Here is a 16,710-nt window from a genome sequence, read left to right as displayed (position 1 = left end):
ACATAGTTAATATTTGCTTTAAGCATTACACATGCTCTTGGTCTCTGCTGTGAGAGATCCCAAATAACTTTGTTATTACTCACATTAAGGCCCCTCACTTGTCCCTTGTAAGCCCAAGGTTCTTGAATGGCGTGATGGAGGTTGATCTGGGCTATTTTTATGCTTGTGCCGGTCATTTTGACCCGGCCGGCCTCATCGGATCATCGTCATCCGACAATCCGCTCTCGCTTTCGTCCCGCCTATTCAGCTCCAGCTCCTGGAGGTCCAAGCCCTCGATGAGCCCTTGTGTGGTGGGGATTTCTCTTTCATCCCCAGGCTGCACGATTGTGTCCTTCTTGCTGCGGTAGGAGGGTTTGTGGTCTCGCGAGCTCTGATGGTATCGGTGCTCGCGTAGGTCATATTCTCGTCCGACAGCTCGCCTCTGTCGGCGCCCTCTGCCTCCGCCTTGTCTTCCGGCTTCTCATTATTCCCTGGTTGTCTCTGCCTCCAGGGTCTCACTAGGATCAGGCCGTACCTATAGTGCAGCTTAAATCCGTTCCTGCGTATAATTTGATACGATTCCTTGTCTATGCCCACGTCGAGACGTAAGCCTGTTTCCTCTGCGCTACAAATAATAACGCGCCATCTCTGCGTCCTGAGGCCCTCATTTTGGTTGGCGAGGAGCCATAATGCAAACTCTGGGGCGTTCCGCCCTTTGGGGAGGAACGTAGTCACATTATGCTTTGGCGGTATTTCATCCCCGTGTCTCGTCCATAATTGTGGTCCTGTCCACTCCTCAAACGCCGGTATCACTTCAACGAGCCATTTAACCGTTTTCTCGTCCTCGCAGTCTACGAGGAGGAGCCCTGCTCGGAAGTAAACCCCGCAAAAAATTAGGGCATGCCCACATCCCCTGAACACTCCGTCCATTATGAGCTCTTGGAGATTCGTCAGGTCCTCTTGACTTAGGGCTTCCGCTGGGTAGTTCCTGGGCAGAACAGCCATTCGGATACCCCTAAGGGCTTCCAAATAGCTCTGCTGCCTTGGTGCCATCTCAGCGGGTACCCCAGTCGCCCTGGCTAGATTTTCCCTGCCCGTGGGTGCAGTGTTTCTGGGAGCGTGGGCCCGTTGCCTCTTTGAACTTGGAGTTTCCTCCGGCGTAATTTGCCCGATCCTACGCTTTTCAGCGGGAGCGGGCGCATGCTGGTCAGTTGCCGCTGACTGTGTTCTTCTTCCTTCTTTGCTTCCTCTTTGAGCATTGTCTTTTCTTTGCCCGTGGTCTGGTTCATGCCTGCGCTCATCTGCCATGGCTCTTGCCTTCCTGTGCGACAGGCCTTCCTCGAGATATCTTTTTACCCCAGCGCCACTAAGTCCAAAGCGCCTCTTATCATTCAGCGCTCCTGGACTGCCCCGTGGTGGAGGTGCAGGTTATCTGCCTCTGTTGTGCCTTCTGTTAGGTCGCTTCCACTCCTCCGGGTTTCGCTCTTTACTGTTCCCTTCCTGGGACTTTCCATGGTTGCTCTGTGAGCTGCTACCTGAGTCATGCTCCGACGGTGAGCGCTTAGACTTACTCGTCCCTCTAGAGGGACTGCTAGGGTGGTGGTTTTCGTGTTTGGATGCACCGTCGTAGCCTCTATTTGTCACCTTTTCTCGCTCTACGGCAGTCAATTCTTTTGTTTTCCATTGCGGCCCGCGCTGCGCAATGGAGGTACTGGGCCCTCCATGGATCGCGGGTTTGTTGCCTGCCGCCGCCTTCTGCTCTCCTTGTTTACCTTGTCCGCGCTGTTCACCAGTGGATAGGGGTCCACTAGGGATCGCGGGTTTCTCTGTTTCCTGGTTAGAATGCTCTTCGGGCCCGCGCTGATCTCCTTGGGTTTTGGTGTTGCCCTTGGGGTTCGCGGTTTTAAGAGCCGGTTCTCTGTACACTCCAGTGCTTGTGGAGGGGGATTCATCCCTCTGATGCTCTAAGAAGAGCATTGCCTCCTCTCTCGTGAGGCTGTCCAGGAATTGCCTGGAGTACGTGCGTGGCCTACCGCTTCTCTGCCCGCTGCTATTCTTGGAGCCCGTTTACTTTGTTGTGCTTTTATTGTTGTTGTTGTTGTTTTTTTTTTTTTTGTTCATTTTTATTCTTACGACAACTTGCTTAACGTGGCAAGCGTTGTTGTCAATGTTTTAATTTGGGGAACTGGGTTGGTACGCCGCGGCATAGCCCCTTGACGCGGTAAGGCCATGGTTAATCCCCAAGGTGGCCCCGTGTTGGGGGGGCGCCGTTATAATACAGCCGGTGTTGTGGACCTCCTGGCTGCAAGCCAGTCCAATGGGCACGGTGACGCATGACACCCTGGATTAGGAGGTGACAGTTCCTGGTTACCGATCGCATTCGACCACATCTGTCAGGTGAGCGCGGTTGCCCCGCTTCCATCTGACCAACTAGTATCATATCCGATCGGCGTCAGCCCCTGCACCGCTACAAGGTGACTGTCTTCGCAGGAGTGATTTAAGTAACCGAACAGCGATTCAACAGGTGATCCAGGCCGTTTGCTATTAGCCGTGTTTTTTTTTTCACGCGCGTATACGTTTACGTTTGCGCGTGAAAAAACACGCCTATCCTCGCTTAGATAATGCTTAGGAGACCCATCTAGCGGCAGTGGTTAAATAACTACAGCATAGGGTGTACCGAAAAGCGGAGACACAACCCTCTGATGGCCATAGGGTATAACATATGGCTGAATCAGTTGCGATGAATTGTGGACACACATAGAATACCTAGAATTAGTGTAGAGGATGAAACAAAAGACTTATTTCAGTTACATCTGAGTATAATGCGTATTGAAATTTAAGCCCCCATTACTGATACTTAGCATAGACTTGACTTGACTTGGCGTAAACTTGGCAACTTAGCCACGATTATACTCCACTTGGCGCATAAAATCTGGCATCATAATCAGCGTTGAAATTTATTTTTAAATAAATGTCAATTTGTATAACAAAATGTCAAAATGAAATGGAATCAAACAAATGGCATCTCAAAATGTAAACGTCACTTAGAACTTACATAGAAAATCAAAATTCAACATACTTCTAAGTCAAGTTAAGTTTTGAGTAATCAGTAACATGCAATGTTCATTTATCAGAACTGTAAGTGACAGTTCGCAAGCCAAGTCAAGTCTATGCTAAGTATCAGTAATGGAGCCTTTAGTAGGACACATTTTATGCGCAGCAATTTCAGAGGTGTATTTAAAGTTTGTCGATTAGCAGTCCATATAATGTTTAAGCGTAAACGTATATAGAAGTAAAAAAACACAGCTATTGTGAACGTTTTTCTCAAACATTCGCCACTTGTTTGAATTCACAACGCACAACACTTTTTCATGTGCTTGTTCCCTGCAAAAACAGTCCACGTCATTTTACGGTCATTGTGACTTTCTGCAGCGGTTATATTCATAGTCACGTTTGCATGGGCGTGATGAACTTTCGTGACCAAATTTTCCGTTTCGTTCCTATTAATGTGATCGTGCATTCCGTTCCCACTTATAGGATGTGATCATAGCACTGTGCTGCTCACACACGTCACAATGCTCGTCAAATGGCGGTCATTTTTCCGTCATTTCACTCTACATTTTCGAGCCATTTGACAATCAATTTTACTGCGGTTTTACCATTTATATAACCGCCATATAACGTGAATTTTACCTGCAGATTTACTTTACCTGGAGCAGCCATATGAATAAAATATGAACCAAAAAAATTGAATTTTCAATATTTATTATTTTCAATATTATTATATATGTACATGAATTTGGAACTTATATTAATCCAGTTCATATCAAACAGAAGAACTTTAATAATAAATAAACTCGCTTAATTGGTTTTTGTTTTCCAATCTCTTCTAAGCGAGTTAAAAAAATAATATTAAACTTTAGAAAAAACTCCAATTATTTGAATAATCTACAACTTAAAGCTTAGTAGAAATTCAGATCAAGAATATTCAAAGGTGTCGTGGATCCGATTTCTGTCGTAATTGAAGAACTTAAAAATGTACGACTATTAATTGAGTCAGACTTATTATTGTAACCCTTAGCAGGAGTATTGATTGGTTTCAAATCTAATTCCGACAGCAATCATATCACGACATCCCTTATTATATATGCACACGAAATTGTAACTTAAATTAATACAGTTCATATAAAGAAAAGTAAGTATTTTAATAATAAATAAACTCGCTTGATTGGTTTTCGTTTTCCAAGTGAAATCTTTTCCAAGCGAACAGAAAATAATTTTAAGCTTTAGAAAAAACTCCAATAATTTGAATCTACAACTAAAAGCTTATTAGAAATTCAGATTAGATTTACTCTTTTTTTTTCAGATCAAGAATATTCAAAGGTGTCGTGGAATCCGATTGCTGTCGTAATTGATGAACTTAAAAATGTACGACTAGTAATTGAGTCAGACTTATTATTGTTCTAAATCTAATCATTCAAGCAATAATTCTGCAACCCATAGCAGGAGTATTGATTGATTTCAAATCTAATTCCGACAGCAATCGTATCACATCCCTTATTATATATGTACGTGATATTGCAACTTAAATTAATACAATTGATATAAAGAAAAGTAAGTACTTTAATAATAACATAAACTCTCTTAATTGGTTTTTGTTTTCCAATTGAAATCTTTTCTAAGCGAGCAGAAAATAATTTTAAGCTTTAGAAAAAACTCCAATTATTTGAATAATCTACAACTGAAAGCTTAGTAGAAATTCAGATTAGGTTGACTCTTTTTTCAGATCAAGAATATTCAAAGGTGTCGTAGAATCCGATTGCTGTCGTAATTGATGAATTGAAAAATGTACGACTTGTAATTAAGTCAGACTTATTATTGTTCTAAATCTAATTATTCAAGCAATAATTCTACAACCCTTAGCAGGAGTATTGATTGGTTTCAAATCTAATTCCGACAGCAATCGTATCACATCCCTTATTATATATGTACGTGATATTGCAACTTAAATTAATACTGTTGATATAAATAAAAGTAAATACTTTAATAATAAATAAACTCTCTTAATTGGTTTTTGTTTTCCAATTGAAATCTTTTCCTGTGCAAGCACATCGCTAACCTGTGTTGGCAAAAGATATGATTATACTGTCTTCGATAGATAGTCGGACGAGCCGTTACTCGGCGAAGTAGAGATGACCGTTGTGTCGGTGGCAGCTGTTACAACAGCAGTTTCTAACTTTACACCATCCGTACAGTGTGATGAATGCTTCACTGCCTTTTCCAATTGCTTGGCGCCAACAATTTTTGCTATTTGTAAAGCTTTAGCTGTAATGCAAATATATAGATGGGTTAAAGTGGTTTTCCTATGTTATTCAACAAGTCACCCTATACCATCATCACAGCCTCCTCATCGATTTTGAATATGTGTACTGTTTCAGTATTCAGACCCAGTTCGTTTGATGCAATATTTTCGATTTGATGGATATGTATACTATCCGTTAGGCAGACAATTAGGTGCGTTCGATTCATTCATATACTGTGCGTATTTGAGCCGTAGGCGCAATTGATATATTGTAACATTTGTAAACAGTTGGGTTTCTCTGCTGTCACCATCACCACTAGAGAGCTATTGAAGAAACGCTCGACCAAGATATGTTGCGATTTACGCGCATAGATTTTTTCCACCTTGTCAGTTATTGATGGAGAAAATGCGAAAGCCATATTTACCATCCAATACGGAAATCGAACTGTGGAGGAAGAAACATTTAATAAAATCAATAAATGATAGTTGTGTTAAAATGGGGTAAAGTATCGTATGTTAAAGTATAGCGAAGTAAGCGAAGTTTGACACCAACTATCTATTTAATTTTAATGTGGAACCAACGCCTCTAACACCCCTTTCATTATGGTCCCCCCTGTCGAAACAGCAAGTTTCCTTGGACTCCCGTTAGAGGATATTGATGATAATTTCTGATCAGTCGCACCTATTGGATGGGGCGAAGCACTGCTACAATAACAACGTGTGAAAGATGGTTGCATCATTCGTTTGTTGCTCCCTGTTGCTTTGCTTATATATTTTTTTTCTCAATTTTAAACAAATTCGCAACAATAACTAAACTTTTTAAATATAAACGAGCTCTAGGCCAAATATTTGTATATTCTTAATAAAACACAATACGTGAATTTTTGATATACAATTATATTATTTAATTTGTCGATATTTCGACTTCAGTCTGAAGTCATCATCAGGACTAGGTACGAAAAAAACAAACATACATATTAAAATCATAAAAATACACATTTGCACAAGTACAGAACTTACATTTTTGAATGCAATATGTCGACTAGTGTAACAAAAATATAAGTTTACGAACAGTGCAAAGCAAATAACAATAAAATGTAAATAACACACAGCCGTTATCATAAACAAAAAATGAACATAAGCAGAAAGTTATCTAAATGAGTAGTGAGCGCCGCTCAAGTGATATCAGCTGCAGCCTGCAGGTGAACTCTTTGGTAAACAGTGGGAGATGCTCTTATCTATTATTGTTGTTGTTGATCAGCTGCCTAAAGGCAGAGGCAATACCAATTGTATCAGATTTGAAGTTCATGCGTTTACACCCAGCGACAAACGCATGAACTTCAAATCTGATACAATTGGTATTGCCTCTGCCTTTAGGCAGCTGATCAACAACAACAACAATAATAGATAAGAGCATCTCCCACTGTTTACCAAAGAGTTCACCTGCAGGCTGCAGCTGATATCACTTGAGCGGCGCTCACTACTCATTTAGATAACTTTCTGCTTATGTTCATTTTTTGTTTATGATAACGGCTGTGTGCTATTTACATTTTATTGTTATTTGCTTTGCACTGTTCGTGAACTTATATTTTTGTTACACTAGTCGACATATTGCATTCAAAAATGTAAGTTCTGTACTTGTGCAAATGTGTATTTTTATGATTTTAATATGTATGTTTGTTTTTTTTCGTACCTAGTCCTGATGATGACTTCAGACTGAAGTCGAAATATCGACAAATTAAATAATATAATTGTATATCAAAAATTCACGTATTGTGTTTTATTAAGAATATACAAATATTTGGCCTAGAGCTCGTTTATATTTAAAAAGTTATAATTCAAAGGCCGTAAACAACAAAAATAATTATGGAACGGAGAGCACACCGCGCCAACAAAAACACCTACAGACATATGAAAAGCAAGTATGGTATAGAGATCAAGAAGTACACAAATCGATACCAACAACGCACAAAACAGCTGGCTAAGTTGACACAGTCGATTAAGTTTCTGGTAAGTTGCAGAAAAATTGGCTTAACACCCAAATTCATAAACAACGCCACCAAAAATATTTTGTACGTACTAAACTGCAACACCAACAACAAGTATTTGCCCAACAACATCAATAAGGCTCTCACAAAATTTATAGAAATGGTGGAATGTAAACTCTTGAACCTGATCATAAAAATTAAATATGAACATAAGAAACAAAATGAAAGAGAGGTAAGCACATTAACTAACAAAATAAACCAAACTCTTGATGCAGAAGATTCTACCGCGTTTTTTGAAAGTGAGAAACTCCTAATTAACAACCTTACAACAACAATTAGGAAAACACACACATAAAAATTCGAGAAGCTCAAAAACATACATAGGCAATCTCTTAACATTAAAAATATACCCCATTGGTTTCATAATACTACGAAAACCGAGATCCCTACAGATATTCAGTGGCTCCTCTCTTTAGGTCCAAAATACTCTTTGCCAACAACAAATAGTGGGTTCCCTTTATTCAAGGTGATAGCAGACGGAGAAGACTGCATTCAAACTATCAAAGATAAAGAACAGCAAGAGATTGAGAGGAATAATTTAACAACACTAATACGGGATCATCTTAAGAAAACCAAAAATAGCGCGCGCGAGAAATTTGTATTAGATACCCTACACTCGGCCAAAACTTTTCTAAAAAACAACAAAGACTTATTGATTCTGAATGCAGATAAGGGTAATGTTACCGTGTTAATGGATAAGTCGGACTATGAAAAGAAGTTACAACTTTTGGTAAATGACATTTCGGCATACCGGGTATTGAAACGAGATCCCACTAATAAATTACAAGAAAAAATAACGAGATTGTAGAAAAATTGTTTAAAAACAAAGTTATAGATTTAAAAGAGAAATACAAACTAATAAGCAAAAGTCCAATGCACCTAGATTATATGGCCTGCCCAAAATTCATAAAGCAGATATCCCATTGAGACCTATTTGTTCGTCTGTCAACTCCCCTTCGTACAATTTATGCAAGTATGTGGTTAATATTCTCACGAACATAACCAAATCGTCCAAATATAACGTAAAAGACTCAATTGAATTTAAAAACAAAATAAAAGATACATACATATATGATGATGAGAGTCTCGTGTCATTTGATGTCATCTCACTTTTTCCCAGCATTCCCGTAGATCATGCCTTAGAAATTATAGCATCTAAGTGGAACCAGATAAAGAGCCACACCACACTCACAAAAGAACTTTTTCTAGAAGTTGTTCGTTTCTGCATTAGAGATAATAGATATTTTAAATTAAACAATAAAATTTATGAGCAACGCTGCGGTATGCCCATGGGTTCCCCAGCATCCCCCGTCATAGCAGACATTGTAATGGAAGAATTACTGGAGAAATTTGAAGATGACTCCCCTTATAAGCCACGTTTGCTTACCAAATACGTCGATGACCTTTTCGAAATTGTGAAAACTGATACGGTGGAAGAATTGCTAAATATTCTAAATGGATACAACAGGAGTATTAAATTTACAATTGAGGTAGAGAAGGACGGAAAACTACCGTTTCTCGATACTCTTATTATAAAAAAGAATAACCAATTATGTTTTGATTGGTATAAAAAACCTACCGCGTCAGGTAGATTAATTAACTTTAATTCTAAACATGACAAATCTACAATAGTCAATACGGCCAGAAATTTTATCAACAGAGTTCTCTCGATCAGCGATAAAGTTTACCATAAAGAAAACATTAAAATAATAATAAATGTTTTAGAAAATAATGAATTTCCTACACGCATAATAAAAAACTTTATAAGAGATTATTATAAGAAACCCACTGCGAAGAAAAATGCCGAAAATAATAAAATATATAAATCGACTACATATGTGTCAGGCCTGTCTAACAGAATAATATATTCAAATATTTATGACAAAGAGAAATATAATTTAGCCTTTACCTACAATAATACGTTGCGACAAATTTTCAGTAATACCAAGAGTAGAATAGATAAATATGAGAAATCGGACTTGATATATAAAATTCTATGTAATGGTGACGGGTCCCACGTATGCGACAAAGTATATGTGGGGACTAATAAATCGAAACTAAAAACGAGGATTTCCGGCCATAAAACGAATATTAAAAATCGCAACAACCCTAATGATGGCAAAACGGCGCTAACACAGCATTGCAGAGAAACTGGACACTCTCCCAATTTAGAAAATGTAGAAATTCTACAGCAAGAGAGGAATTACAACAAACGCTACATATTAGAGATGCTGCACATAATAAATACACCCAGCGACAAACGCATGAACTTCAAATCTGATACAATTGGTATTGCCTCTGCCTTTAGGCAGCTGATCAACAACAACAACAATAATAGATAAGAGCATCTCCCACTGTTTACCAAAGAGTTCACCTGCAGGCTGCAGCTGATATCACTTGAGCGGCGCTCACTACTCATTTAGATAACTTTCTGCTTATGTTCATTTTTTGTTTATGATAACGGCTGTGTGTTATTTACGTTTTATTGCTATTTGCTTTGCACTGTTCGTAAACTTATATTTTTGTTACACTAGTCGACATATTGCATTCAAAAATGTAAGTTCTGTACTTGTGCAAATGTGTATTTTTATGATTTTAATATGTATGTTTGTTTTTTTCGTACCTAGTCCTGATGATGACTTCAGACTGAAGTCGAAATATCGACAAATTAAATAATATAACTGTATATCAAAAATTCACGTATTGTGTTTTATTAAGAATATACAAATATTTGGCCTAGAGCTCGTTTATATTTAAAAAGTTACAATTCAAAGGCCGTAAACAACAAAAATAATAACTAAACTTTTAATTTGTTAACTAAAAAAGAAATGCGCAACAAAATTTCAATTGGCAAATCAGCTGACTTCGAAGATTCGAAATTCCTATTCCCAATTATTGTTCTCTCTAGGAGAAAAGAATTGGAGGAATTTTTCTGCGGTGCTATTAAGGCAATGACCTTTGACCTCGAGTAATTTTTTTAGCTCGAATAGGATAGATGGGGACTTTTAATTTTAATATTTTTATGGTAAACTAGAGGTCCTCACTAAAATTTGGCTTTGTAGTAATTTTTGTTATTTTAATTGTCTAAATTAGCCGTTCCAATATTAAAATCGCCACTCTCAATACAAATCAAAAAACAAGTATGAAAAAGTTGTTAACGTTACAGTGCTTATGGATTCATTTTAAGAGTGCATTAAAAGAAAAAAGTTTTGTTAAGCACATTTTTAAAAAGGAAAGGTCGGTAAAAATGAGACTTACCATATATTCATATCGGCTGCTGAGTGGAATATCACCAAATCTCGGCTGCCGTTCCAAAAACTTCCTTTCTCAGAATTCGATTGAAGAACGCCTTATCTTAGAATTTGTTTCATAAACACTCCAGCAATTGTCAAAATGTGTTGTATTTGAGCTCAGATCGGTCATTTTTGAAGCCAAATCTGAGTTAGGGCATTCTTCAACCGAATTATGTGATAGGGCTTTTCTAATATACGGGGTTATTCAAATGTTTTCTGAGAAAGGTGCTTTTCGAAACGGCACCCGAGACCGGATGATATTGTTGTAGCAGTGCTTCGCCCCACCTAACTGCTACAACAACCGGGTGATATTCCAATCAGCAGGCGATATGGATATAAGGTTTCATTTAGTTGTCCCATTTTTACTGAGCTTTTGTTTTTGTGTCTTTCGTTTTTTTATTAACTTTTAAAATAAATCCATTTTTAACTGCCGGCCGTTCAAACTCTGAACCCTATTGTATATTCTCACGATTTCAATGGGAATGATTTCCCACACTCTGAGCACGAGTATGGTCGCTCGCCGGTATGCATACGTATATGGCGCTTTAGCTTAGATGAAGTTGTAAAATCTGTGAATTAACGATCAGTAAAATGAATATCATTTACAATCACAGTCTTATAAACCTTGTTGCAGAAATTGCACGTATATTTTCGTTTGGGTTTTGGCGGCTGCTGAATTTTAGTGGCCAAATTTTGCTTTAATTTAGCCTCCTCCTCCTTTAAGGCTGTCATATTTCGCTCCCGCGTTTCTGGATCTTCGTCTTTGTGCGTAGTTAAATGCGTACGTAACTCCGTAAAGTGAGGAAAAGTTGATGGGCAAAACTCACATCTATGAATATTTTTGCCCAGATGTGTACGTAAATGCGACAGCACTGGACCGCTTACAGCAAAGGTGCATTCGCAGTATTCGCATTTGTATGGTTTTCCACCGGTATGAGTACGTATATGACGGCGTAGATTTAGAGCGTAGGTAAAGCTTTTTTTTTAAAAGCTTGTTGTCGCTGAAGTTTCACTGCCTTTTTGAGCGCTTTGAAAGCTTATGTGTGATGATGCATCATCACCACCCAAAGAACTATTATACTGATCTTCGCAATTTTCCTCTAGTATAGTAGATGGTCTGAGAAGTCTCACGATTTTCAAAGGTGAAGTTTGTAAAGTGGTATCGCCCACTATTGTGGAGTCCCACATTTTAGATGGCGCTTCAATATCTTCTAGTAGTGTTACATCAATACTTTTTAAAGGAGTTTCATTATCCAATTGATGCTGCTCCTGTACGCATAAGTCATGCAATAGACGTTGCAGTGATTGTGCTTCTTCATCTATTTCTTGTAGTTCTAAGATTATATTATTAAATTTATAACCCGCAATCTTAAACTTTCAATATGTTGTATATTCATTTACCTTGTTTACAAGGGATTTTAAAATAGTTTCCATCGGCGCTGCGCTTTTTAGCATCTTCTTTAACCATATCCTTGTTCTCGCTATGAATGTACTTAAATAGTGTGCTGTCAGGATCGGATGCTGTTTTATCACACATTTTTTCCAAAGCCATAAAACTTTCATCAGACGTACGTTGCTGTTGGCATTCGAATATAGTTTCGTCACAAGATGCCTTAGTTGAAAAATTATAAGGAATCCTCTTTATTTATTGTTGGATTTATTTTCATCCTCCATTTCAAATATTTTGTTCATTGCATTTCCGCTAACAGCAACGTTACTTTCGCGTTGATCCACATTCGCTACACGAGGAACTGCGCGTGCTTCTAGCAAAGTTTGTAGATCCTCCTCTAAATCCAAGCTAAAGCGTTGGCAAGATACCGGCTCTTTAGCAGGCCTTGTAGCCTTTCTAAATGTGTTCGTGAATCGAGAAAAAAATGTTGAAGATATTGTTTGTATTAATTTTTAATAATAGGTATATATTACCATGCTAAAGTGATTTATCTTTTTAAAAGTAAAGTAATAAAGTTCTACAAGCTAGTAGCTACTTTTTAGTCAAAGATTTGGAAAAATTTCAAATTCTTATATAGTAAGCCAATTTACTCTACAGTATTTAAAACATCCATCTCTATGCTCACTCGAATGGCTCATCATAAACAAGCATGCAATTTTAATGATATATTTATAAGCATTTACCGTTGCATGACAAGTAATTTCTTGACTTTTGCACGCCAAGCTTTATTTGCTTGAAATTTTTCCAATCCAGACATTTGTATTCAGGAAAATTGAAAAAGAGCAACAAACATCCAAGTTATATTTTGTTGAACCACAGCAGACAAGGCGCGGTAATCTTCCAGGGTTTTCGTTACGAAATATCTTTTCCAGATAAGCTTATACCACTTGAGCACGCTACGTTGTGTTATTATTTTATCCAATAGTTTCTTAATGGTTGCCCCATCATTTGAAATTGTGGCCTTACCACTGGAATCAACAATATGCTTGTCCATATTACGTGAACCCAATGTAGTGCGTACAGCGTCCACAATTGAATGTGAGGTATTGATGTTGGATATGATGAATATTTTTTACATAAAAACTCATGTACCCAATACAAGTTCAGCCATACCGCCGATAACACACCTTTTAAACGACGTTGTGTGTCCAAATCACTTAGCGGTTTTTCTTCTATGATTTGTAGCAACTCTTCAACAAACGTTGGATCATGTATGGGATGCGACCAAAGTGGACCGCCCAACTATATTTGGGAATATAAGAAACAATTTGGTGTGAACAATTGGTGCCAGTTAACCCTCTGAAAAAGCGACTGACGCGCCTTTTTGAACGGACATAACCGTTTAAACGGTTAAGCACCAATTAAGTAAGAAGGAAAAAATTTGATTTATTCGAGTTTAAATACTTAAGTGGGATAGTTGAAACTTACATGATGATTATCACCGCAATGCGCACAATTTGTATTAACATTTGGTCCAGTTGGTATACCGAATTTTACTTCCGCATTGCCTTTATCTGAGATCTTGCTTTTTACAATACCCATAGGCTGTAGCGTATAGGTATCACAACCAGTGCATTGAAATACCATTCATTGTTTGCTGTGTTCATAATATAAAGATATGGTAAGTAATTGGATTGTGGTAAAAGGCCAAAATGCTGTATACCAACCTCATGCTATATTTACACTTCCCCTGACTACTATGCATACGCACAAATACGCGTATATAAAAATTGGCAGAAATGCTCAATATATTTTCCATAACGATTAGAGTGCGTTTCAATGCAATGCAATAGTATACGCAATCCCATCTCATGACAGCATTTCATACGCAAAGGCACAGAACTATATTTGGCATTGCAGGCTTCAGGCGTATTGCCTGCCAGCACAGCCATATCATTTGCAGTTACAAGTAATGAACCCCCACTCGTCAGTGATTGTATAGCGCCATCCAGAAAGCGATTCGGACAACCATAAGGATCTAGGTCTATAACATCGAAACGCTTCTCATATGAAGTTGAAAGGTACATGAGAGTCCTATTGAGAATTTTATTATTGATTATTACAGTTAAATCACTAGCTATTGATTCGTATATCAAACCTACATTGCATCCCCTTCGTTTGGCACAATTAAATGTTCCACTCCATTGTGTCGCATATTTACGCTAATGGAATCTACTGCCACCTTAGATAGATCATTTGCAACAATTTCACGCACGCCTGCTACTTCTTTTGCATAACTTGCTACGTAAACCTGTTGCAGCAAGCGCTTCCAATATTCGCAGTCCATCGTCGTATTTTACACCACCAGCCGTGTATGGTTTCTTGTCATTAGCATTGCTTGCTTTCCTTTGTATTTTGTGGATTTTTATGCGCCGCCGCTTCCCGCTCTCTTATCAACCGCTTTGAGTATACAATAAGTACTGAAATACTTAAATCACGATTAAATTCTTGTACTGGATTGTAGAATACGGCCCCGCCGGCAATAATTTCTGTAGTGCTTTCTTTGATCACACGTTCGGGTGCTTTGTCGTTTGTAGCGATCTGTTTATTCATAAAATTTAGGGCGACTTTGTTAATAACGCGAAACATATATTTACCTTATTTTCAGATATTTCCTCAACTTCCATTTTGGCTTTAAACTGCTGTGCATCCAAGTTTTTGTTATCAGCTGTTCGGTGGTGGCATACGCTGGCTGCTGCTTTCGTTGAACAGTGAACCGTGGAAACTGTTTCAACAGAGGAAATATTTAAGCATTAAAGATGCACAACACTGTTTTTTTATAAATCAACGATGATAGCCAGCCTTGGGAGGTTGTTGCTGCTGCTATCGTGGCCTTGCATTACCCGGTTGCTGTTGTGGTATATACCTTGGTATAACTGGATGTGGCGTCATTGCCCCACCTGGTCCAGTTGATGCGGACCACGAACAACAACCACCACGACCTACACTGTTTGGGTTCACTTTGCTGCTGCAAACAAACCTCCGTCACAATAATTAATGGAGACCATGGAGGGCTATCTCAACAAGAGAGGCTATTTTATTCCACACATAGCCGTTTTTTTACACCGAATTTTCAAATTTTTTTTTTTTTTTTTTGTTTAAAAGTTTGTTGGCCAGAGAGTATGTCTCCACACGCCAGGTATTTTCTCTTGTTTGGTAAATCTGCGATTTGATTAACTACCCGAAAGTGTAGAATTAAGCTTATATTTGCTAATTTGTGACCTTTCTCGTTTGTTGTCAAGGTATTTTTCGGGAAATTCTGCTTGCTACACGAGCGTGTACGTAATGTGTTTATATATCCAAATATGAACTAATGTGCTTGCCAGCGTGTTCGTTCAAATCCATTGTGTACAATGTGCCAAAGGCCAAGGCTGGTGATGCCATATTGTGGTTCAGTAGTATATCGTATTTCTTGTAGAGCATTTAATTTTTATTTTTATCCTTTTTCTTTTTTTATTGTTTATTTGATATTATTGGGATTAAGGGGATACATGGGAGTAGGTGATGCTCGGTGTCAGCACCTTAGGAGCCTCACTGGTCGAAATAGATATATGCGAAACATCTTTTGATGTTAAATTTAGGTATTATTTATTTTAGAAGGTTAATTTAGCTTTCGTATAGAACTCTGCCAGTTGAGTGATTCTTTCCGGGTCAAACCCCCGAAAAATCTGCTCAAAGGTGGTGTAGTTGTTGAAGATGTTAAAGCCTGCTCGGACGTGTTCAAGGAGTCTGCATTTAAAAGTTTTGTGGGTGTAATTGCTTGTCTCCCCACATTCACATAAGTCAGAATCAAGAATGTTAACTTTGTGCAGGTACGCACTGTCATAGGTGCTCCCAACGAGAATTCTATTTAAGGTCTTGATTTGTTTTGGGTTTAGGTTGCATTTTCGAAGCCATGTTTTGTTTGGTTTGTTCGGAAAGAGTTTGGTGAAAAGAATTTGTTTGTCTGTCGCGTAATTTTTATTATTATTATTATTATTATTATTATTTTATTTATTACGGCCAAAAAAGCCTAATTCATTGTATAGTACAATTTACAAAATTCATAATTGTTTCTTAAAACTATTTCATTAAAAAGAAATGAGTAAATTTATTGTTTAACTAGTATTAAATATTTAAATTTTTACAATATAGAAAGTTTTTCTTTAAACTTAACAACGTTTTCACAGTCTTTTATCTCTGCTGGTAGTTCATTATACATTTTATAGCCTACGTATTCTAAGGTCTTTTTTGCGAAATCGGTTCTTACTTTGGGCAGTCTTAAATTTCTGCTACTCCTAGTTCCATAGTTATGGATCTCATAATTGTACTGTATCCTATCACTCAGATAATTTGGTAATATTCCCTGTGTTATGTAATGTATAAACTTCAAAGAGTAATAACAGATTAATTGCTTAATACTAAGCCAATTTAACATAGGAAGCATAATACTTTTTGATGTTCTATAAGAGCATTTTAGTATCAAACGCATTGCTTTGTTTTGCTGTATTTGGAGCTTATTAATTAACGTATCATTTGTTACTAGTAGTATTGATGGGCAGTAAATAAAATGTGGTTCTACAATTGATCTATATACTAATATTTTATGAATTTAGTACATCTTCGTACCATTTGTCCATGATTTGGTTTTTTATGAGT

General features: G+C 37.8%; 1 protein-coding gene across 7 annotated transcripts; it reads right to left on the bottom strand.

The window, feature by feature from the left end:
• Positions 1-3,733: 3,733 nt before the first annotated feature.
• Positions 3,734-16,446, bottom strand: LOC137237148 (tRNA (guanine(26)-N(2))-dimethyltransferase-like). 7 transcript variants are annotated; one of them, XM_067760461.1, is made up of 9 exons: positions 14,670-16,446; positions 14,175-14,613; positions 13,740-14,106; positions 13,501-13,669; positions 12,756-13,314; positions 12,024-12,468; positions 11,754-11,956; positions 5,364-5,726; positions 3,734-5,304 (listed from the first exon to the last, which is right to left on the bottom strand). In XM_067760461.1, exons 2-3 carry the CDS (start codon positions 14,357-14,359, stop codon positions 13,770-13,772), a joined length of 522 nt encoding a protein of 173 aa, XP_067616562.1. In that variant the 5' UTR covers positions 14,360-14,613; positions 14,670-16,446; the 3' UTR covers positions 3,734-5,304; positions 5,364-5,726; positions 11,754-11,956; positions 12,024-12,468; positions 12,756-13,314; positions 13,501-13,669; positions 13,740-13,769. The 7 variants fall into 7 exon arrangements, with proteins under 7 accessions (XP_067616562.1, XP_067616561.1, XP_067616563.1 ...); XM_067760460.1 differs by having other exon boundaries at positions 12,756-13,669; XM_067760462.1 differs by having other exon boundaries at positions 5,371-5,726; positions 12,756-13,669.
• Positions 16,447-16,710: the final 264 nt, after the last annotated feature.

The sequence above is a fragment of the Eurosta solidaginis genome, chromosome 1 (assembly GCF_040869045.1).
Source record: "Eurosta solidaginis isolate ZX-2024a chromosome 1, ASM4086904v1, whole genome shotgun sequence".
Taxonomy (NCBI): Eukaryota; Metazoa; Arthropoda; class Insecta; order Diptera; family Tephritidae; genus Eurosta; species Eurosta solidaginis.
This window is presented reverse-complemented; position numbering and strand designations above follow the sequence as displayed.